General features: G+C 43.8%; 1 protein-coding gene across 1 annotated transcript; it reads right to left on the reverse strand.

Annotated features, from left to right (window-relative positions):
• Positions 1-629: 629 nt before the first annotated feature.
• On the reverse strand, positions 630-1,565 carry LOC109776759 (uncharacterized). Its single transcript, XM_020335422.1, has one exon. It carries the CDS (start codon positions 1,563-1,565, stop codon positions 630-632), a length of 936 nt encoding a protein of 311 aa, XP_020191011.1.
• Positions 1,566-6,603: the final 5,038 nt, after the last annotated feature.

Here is a 6,603-nt window from a genome sequence, read left to right on the forward strand (position 1 = left end):
TTTTGAACTTGGAGCACCGGGAGTACTCCAAGGATGGGAGTACCAGATATTTGCCCCCAGGTGATGTATGCGGACGATTTTGTTTACCACATGGAGTGTTTTATTTGAAACCAAACATATTATATCACTGATCCATGTATTTTTGTATTCATGAGATTTCTAATGTCATAACATATGTCGTCCCCCCCCCGCCCCCCCCCCCCCCCCCCCCCCCGCGTTTTCTGAATAACACAAAACCTAACCTAATTGCCTTTTTGAACTTGATTGGTCAAGTTGAACGAAAAACCGTGCACTTACTGCTAGACCGCATGCCTGCCCTAGGTAAATGGCACATGCATGTTGACTTTGAAGACGGTAAGAAGTCAAAAATGCTAAGCAAATGGAACCAAACACAAGAATGTCAAACCTCGCACTTGTTCTCCCTAGAAAATCTTGTTTTGCTTCTGTAACAAACTTTGTATGACATTCGTGGTGGTTGGCTTTATCTATTAATTAAGCGGGGCGAAAATATGTTTCATGGCGTTCAATATGAACTTAAAAATGGAGGCAACATAAAACTAAAAACATTGCGATTTGGAGATAGTAGACGGCTGCAGTAGCACATTGGTATAAACTCATAAATAACTAAACTATTGCTTGGGTTCCATGCTGCGCGTCCGGCGCCTCGACACGAAGTAGCGCACCACCAGAGTGACAATGGCGGCTGTGGCTGCCACGGACCCGAGCACCGCGATGAGTATCACCCACCATGACGTTCTCTTCTTTCCGCCGGCGTCTAACCTGTCCACCGTGAGGTCCCAGTCACGGACACCGAGGAAGACATAGCGGACCGTGGCGGCGAAGAACCCAACCATCGCGGTCTGTGTGGTGCGCCGGCCGGCGATAGAGAGCCTCGCGTCGATGAGGGCTCCGGACGGCCTCAGCTCCCCGATGGCCGCGACGTACACGCGCAGGAGGTGCGCGGCGGCGTCGTACTGGACCCACACGGCCACGGCGCGGTTGCCCTTGGGCGTGACGGTGACGTTGAGGCCGACGTCCGGGGACTCCGGCTCGTACGACCGCACCGCGCCCACCTCAACCGCGGCGAGGCCATCGTCCGTGGCGTTGGTGTCCGGCACGGCGGCGGCCGAGCCGTTGTCGCCGCGGAGGCCCGTCCGGCTGTTGAACAGCGGGAACCGGTCGAGGAGAAGCACGAAGGAGACGGGGGTGGCGGAGCTCTCCACCGTGAAGCTCGTGTTGAAGGACGCCTCGCGCGCAGGCGGCAGCCCACCGCCGGCGCCCGCGCGCCAGACGACGACCGTGTCGGGGAGGAGCAGGAAGCCCTCGGACACGTTGATGCTGGCCGCGGTGGAGTCGGCCTCGGGCTGGAAGAGCAGCGCCGCCGGCCCGACCACGAACGTGTTCGTGGCGGCAACCAGGCTGGCCGTCGTGGTGGCGTTGAAGACGGGGAAGCTGTAGGACTCGACGCCTGCCTTCGCCGACATGGCCTTCGCCGACATGGCCTTCGCCGCCATGCAGAGCAGCAGTACTAGAGCTAGACCCGCGAGCTTACGAGAAGACGCCATTAGCTATGTTGAATTGTTGATTGATAAGTACGTGCGTGATTGGGTATTAGCCGGATACAAACATTTGTCACGAGATTCGGAGGGGTTTTGTAGGCTGACAAAGCAGAGAAAATGAATGACAGGGTGTGCTGGTCAAACATGGAGAGGAAACGTCGACGAGTTTTACTGCATGCGTGCCGTTGTGGACTAAAAAACCGCAAACTTTACTATAGCTAGGATTAGTACTAGCAACTTATATTAACATAAAAATGGATTAGGAGCGTACCTAGTGGAACCCGGCCAGATGCTGGAAGTCGTATGGAAAAGGTAGCACTTGCTAATTAGCAAGTGTCACGTGATCAAATAATTAATAATAAACGAGATTTTTTTAGTGCAACAATAAACGAGATTAGTTGCTTCATTCTCTTGGTCATTTATTTGACTACTAGTGGCCTTTGTTTCTACTCTACATGTACAAGGAATTCCACGAGAAATCAACATTAGCCATGGCGCAGAACCCACCGGGAGCACGTCGGTGTCATCCTTGGCGCCGTCCTCGATTAGCACGCCCGGCCAAAATAAGCCAATGCACGACAGCCTAGGTTTTTTTTTTTGAGGCAAGCACGGCAGCCTAGGTGCCGCCCTCCGTCGCTGCTCGTCGTAGGGCCCGCAACCGGGCCGCGTCCGATAGTAACTCCGGACACAGTAGATATTCAAAGATGTACTCTCTTCGTAAAGAACTATATAAACGTTTAGATCATTACTTTAATGATCTAAACATATTTTTATATTACTTTACGGACGGAGTAGCAAATAACATTAGGAAAGTTGTGGTGGAGCTTGCTCCATGGCACTTGTTTTACTATTTACGATTAAAAATTATGTTTTAAGATTTTGAAAATTTAGAAAAATACAAATCAACGTAGAAATGTATACTACATCTATATAAAATTTCATGATGAAATAAGCCTTGGTGTTAGCTGCACAAAAAAATGATGGACTTTTTTTTTAGTGAATAGTGCATATGTGGTAGAAGTACATGATTTTGTTTTGTCCAGCTCACACCAAAGTGTATTCCATCATGAAAATTTACATAGATTAGGTTCATGTGTATATTTTTCAGAATTTGTCGATAGATGAGAACTTTCTTAGCTTTTGCCCCTCCCCCCCCCCCCACCAAAATAATAATAATAATAATTGTATTTTACGTTGCCCCCCCCCCCCCACCCCCAGCAGATGTTGTCTAGCTCCGCCACTGGCCCTGAGCTCCAAAAAAAACCCACACTGTAGAAGATTGGTCGTGTACACGTTGTAAATCATTCAAAGAAGCCAACAATCCTGGTTTGATTGGCATCATTGCTAGCTATCGGCTTGAGCTACATCACCAGTAGCAATGGTGCGGTCTTCTTATTACTTCCGGGAGACGCAAACACAATCAAAATGTATGATGGAAGAAAATGAGGGTCATATGCATAGGATCAGAATGCAGAAAAACATTCCTCTTGATGTTTACATTGCGCGAGATCTTTTTCATTTTTGTGGAAGAAAAGAAACATAACAATTTGTTGAAAAAAATGATATGACATCCCCTTCAGCGCCGGCTACTTCTATCGGAGACGAGGTGCGTTTCCTTTGGGAGGAGTGAGGATTGTCGCTGTACACAGCACCCATCGGGTGGAAACACAACGCACGCACGAGGCTCCATTCATTGTTAAGGGCTTGTATTGTTGTTTTGGAGTATTGAATTAACGGTACAGAATACACGGGATTCACAGTGAGTTTGTAAGATTAGATGGGAATACATAGCTATCTGCTCCCTTTGTAAACTATTATAAACGCTTTACAATAGTTTACAGAGGTAGAATATTGTAAAAAAGTTCCTCTAACTTAGTGCAACATGAGAGACCTGCATTCATTCTAAGAAAAATATTTTAAATGTCAAGATTACCCAGTTTATAATTCTGTTTTTTAGCAGTATGCCCACAATTAAAAATATGCTATCCATTAGTTATTTTGGCTGGAGTAATAATCATCATGTATTTGGAAAGTGTTCATCACATATTTGAAAAATAATCATCGTACTAAAGTGTATCTGTGTATGCAAAATATAAAGTATTATAATTAAAAAGGAAAAATCATATGTATTTAAAAAAATCAAGTATACACATTCGAATATGTTTATAAAATTATAAGTGAATTAAAAAAAGGAGAAAATAAAAAAAGAAAAGTCAGAGAAAAAGAAAACCATGAAAAATAATACCTGAAAGTAACCTAACCTGGACAGAAAGCCCACGAAGAAGATAAGGGTAGGCCGTGAAAACCAGTGACGGCCCTCTGTCGATCTACACACATGCCAGTGAGCGTGGAATAGAAGAGAGCTCCTGTCTGACGCTCGTTAGCGTCAGGCAGAGTAGCTTTCGCTGAAGGTAGATACAGATGGGCCAGCCCATTTAAAGGTCAGTAGCTCGAGCGCGTAAAAAAAAACGCCAAAAATACCCTGCGCCAGAGAGAGATCAAACACAGGACATCCCGCTCGGGAATTTATTAATAACCAAACCAATCGAGCTGATAAGTTGTGCTAGTTTGCAAGCAGCGCAAGATCTTAAAGTACACGATAACTTTTGAAAATTTTCAAACAATTCAAGAAAATCGAGAACAAAAAATTGAAAATTCTGAACAAAATTTGACAAACGCGAAACCCTTTTTCAAACCATGAACAATTTTTGAAATTTTAAAAAACTTTTCAAACGTGAATAATCATTAAAAAGTTGAACAAAAATTTCGAAATGCCAAAAATATGAACAATTTTTAAAAAATACATTGAACATTTTGCATTATACGTTGAACAATTTTAAATACATACTGAACATTTTTGTAATATACATCGAACAAAATTTTAAAAATACATTGAACATTTCTATAATGTACGTTGAACAAATTTTGAATTGTGAACAAAATTTAAAAAACATAATTTTTTATGAAATCATGAAGAAAACACGAAATTTTAAACTTTTTTGAAACAACGGACGAATATAAAAACGAAAAAGGATAAAATAAGAAGAGGAATAATAAAGAAACAGAATAAATAAACTGAATAAGAAAAGAATATAGAAACAGGAAGACCAGAAAACCGGCAAAAGAGAAAAAAAAGAAACCGGTTTAGGGAACCTTCTAGAAGGTTCCCAAAACCGGTTTGCCTGGGGCTGCATTAACTAGCGAAGTGGGCCGGCCCATCGCGCGCAGCTACTCCGGCGCTTCAGCGAAGCCACGTCTCCCGAAATCACTAATTGAGGAGCGCTCCCCGCGCGCCAAGTGTCACGCGTGGAGCGCTCGTGAGACTTTTTCGAGGCCCTCCGCGCGCGACACTTGTCGCGCGCACGGCTTCTCTCGTGATTTCCGGTTTCCGGTTTCACTTTCTGGTTTTCCCTTTTTTCACTTTAGTCCTTATACTTTCAATGTTTTGTAATACCTTTTGATCTGTTTTGAGATATGTTTCTCTCTCGTGTGGGCGAACCGTTGTCGCACACTGTTCTTTCTTTGCCGTCGTCTCCGCCCGTCGCGGCCGCCGCTCTTGTCGCGTGGTTACGGCGGCCCCTGTCCTGGCCGCCGCGCTTGTTGGCTGCTCTTACGGCGGTCCTTCTTTAGCGTCGACCGCGCTTCCCCGTTCGCGATATCGTCGTTCCCTACCGGTTGCCTTTGTGGGTTCCCTGTTTCCCTTTCTCGTTTCTCTTTTTGTTCCCATTATATTTTCGGGATATGGAGATTTATGGGGTAGTTACGGGTGGGGACTACCAACACTATCAGATGTCAAGTTTCAACTGGGTTTTGTGGGATTAGTTCTTGATAATCATTGTGTTCCTTGCAGTTATGGCTTGTCCTTTTTGCCGTATGCCTGGTGGCCCGTGTTCTTCTGTTGATTCTTCTGTAGATGGGTTCAGTGTGGTCCTGGATCGGCGTTGTTGGAGGCGTGTTGTAAGAAAATCATTTTACAATTGTTCAATTTTTGGCACACACGCTTATTTCTTTTGGTGCTGCCCATGCTGTTTAGGTTTTGATTATTATCCTTGTTTTGATTTGTTGTGTAGTATGTTTCATGCAGTGTTAGAGCTCATCTTGCTCGTTACATCGAGTAGTGTAGGGCTTTAGCCATAAGGAGGGGTGACGAAGATACTGATCTTGCTCTTCAGTGCAATGAGGGTTATTTGTATGGTGTTCTATTTAGTCATGGTTGGGTGAGGAGCAAATTCCATGGTCCTTCCTGGGAACGATTGGTCAGTGATTATGGTGTTCGTCCTCGTGATATAATGACCATTAGGCTTGAACATTATGGAACGTGGATTGGTATTGATTTTTATCGTGTTGGTCGTGGAGATGCGTTGTCTCCTTTACCGTCTGTTGCTAAGGTTTATTTTTAAGGAAGTTTTTATCTTGTTTTATTTTACATTTTGATTTTTCTGTTCCCTTGAGCCTGTGTAATTATATTTTGTAGCTCTACATGGCTTGAGCGACTCCGAGAAGGAACTTGTTGGGAGTTGTTATTACACCCGTGGTGTTTTTCTTAATTATCAGCAGATGTATTTCATGAGGTGTCAACTATTTGATGATGAGTACATACCCTGTTGTCCTTTTGTTCACAGTATTGATTCCATGAATGTTAATGGTCATCATATGGTCAGATTTTTTTCCATTGTTTTTTCTTTGTTTCTGCTTATTTATTTATTTTTATTACCTGTTCTATTTGTAGTTTTGAATTTTTATTCTATTTCTGATAGCTTGATGTTTTTTGTTAGGTTATTCCTGGTATTGTTGTGAGGAGTTTGAAGGAGTTTGTGACTTTTCCTAGGACTGGCGTTTTAACTCTTGAAGTTACTCTAGAATCTGGTGATGATGATATATGTGTGAGCACTCCTTGCTCCTACTTCATTGGTTTGGGTAATAGAATGGTGTTCAAACAGGAAGGTTTCAGTGATTTTCTCCAGGCATCGTCTATTGAAGTAAACAGCTTGGTGCTGATAATTTTCAAAGAGCGTGTTGGGAGGCTTGTTCTTATCTTCAATCT

Source organism: Aegilops tauschii, chromosome 3 (genome assembly GCF_002575655.3).
Source record: "Aegilops tauschii subsp. strangulata cultivar AL8/78 chromosome 3, Aet v6.0, whole genome shotgun sequence".
Lineage (NCBI taxonomy): Eukaryota > Viridiplantae > Streptophyta > Magnoliopsida > Poales > Poaceae > Aegilops > Aegilops tauschii.

Bases quoted from the DNA above. Each gene is read 5' to 3' on its own strand.
- LOC109776759 (XM_020335422.1), bottom strand. From the start codon at position 1,565: ATGGCGTCTTCTCGTAAGCTCGCGGGTCTAGCTCTAGTACTGCTGCTC.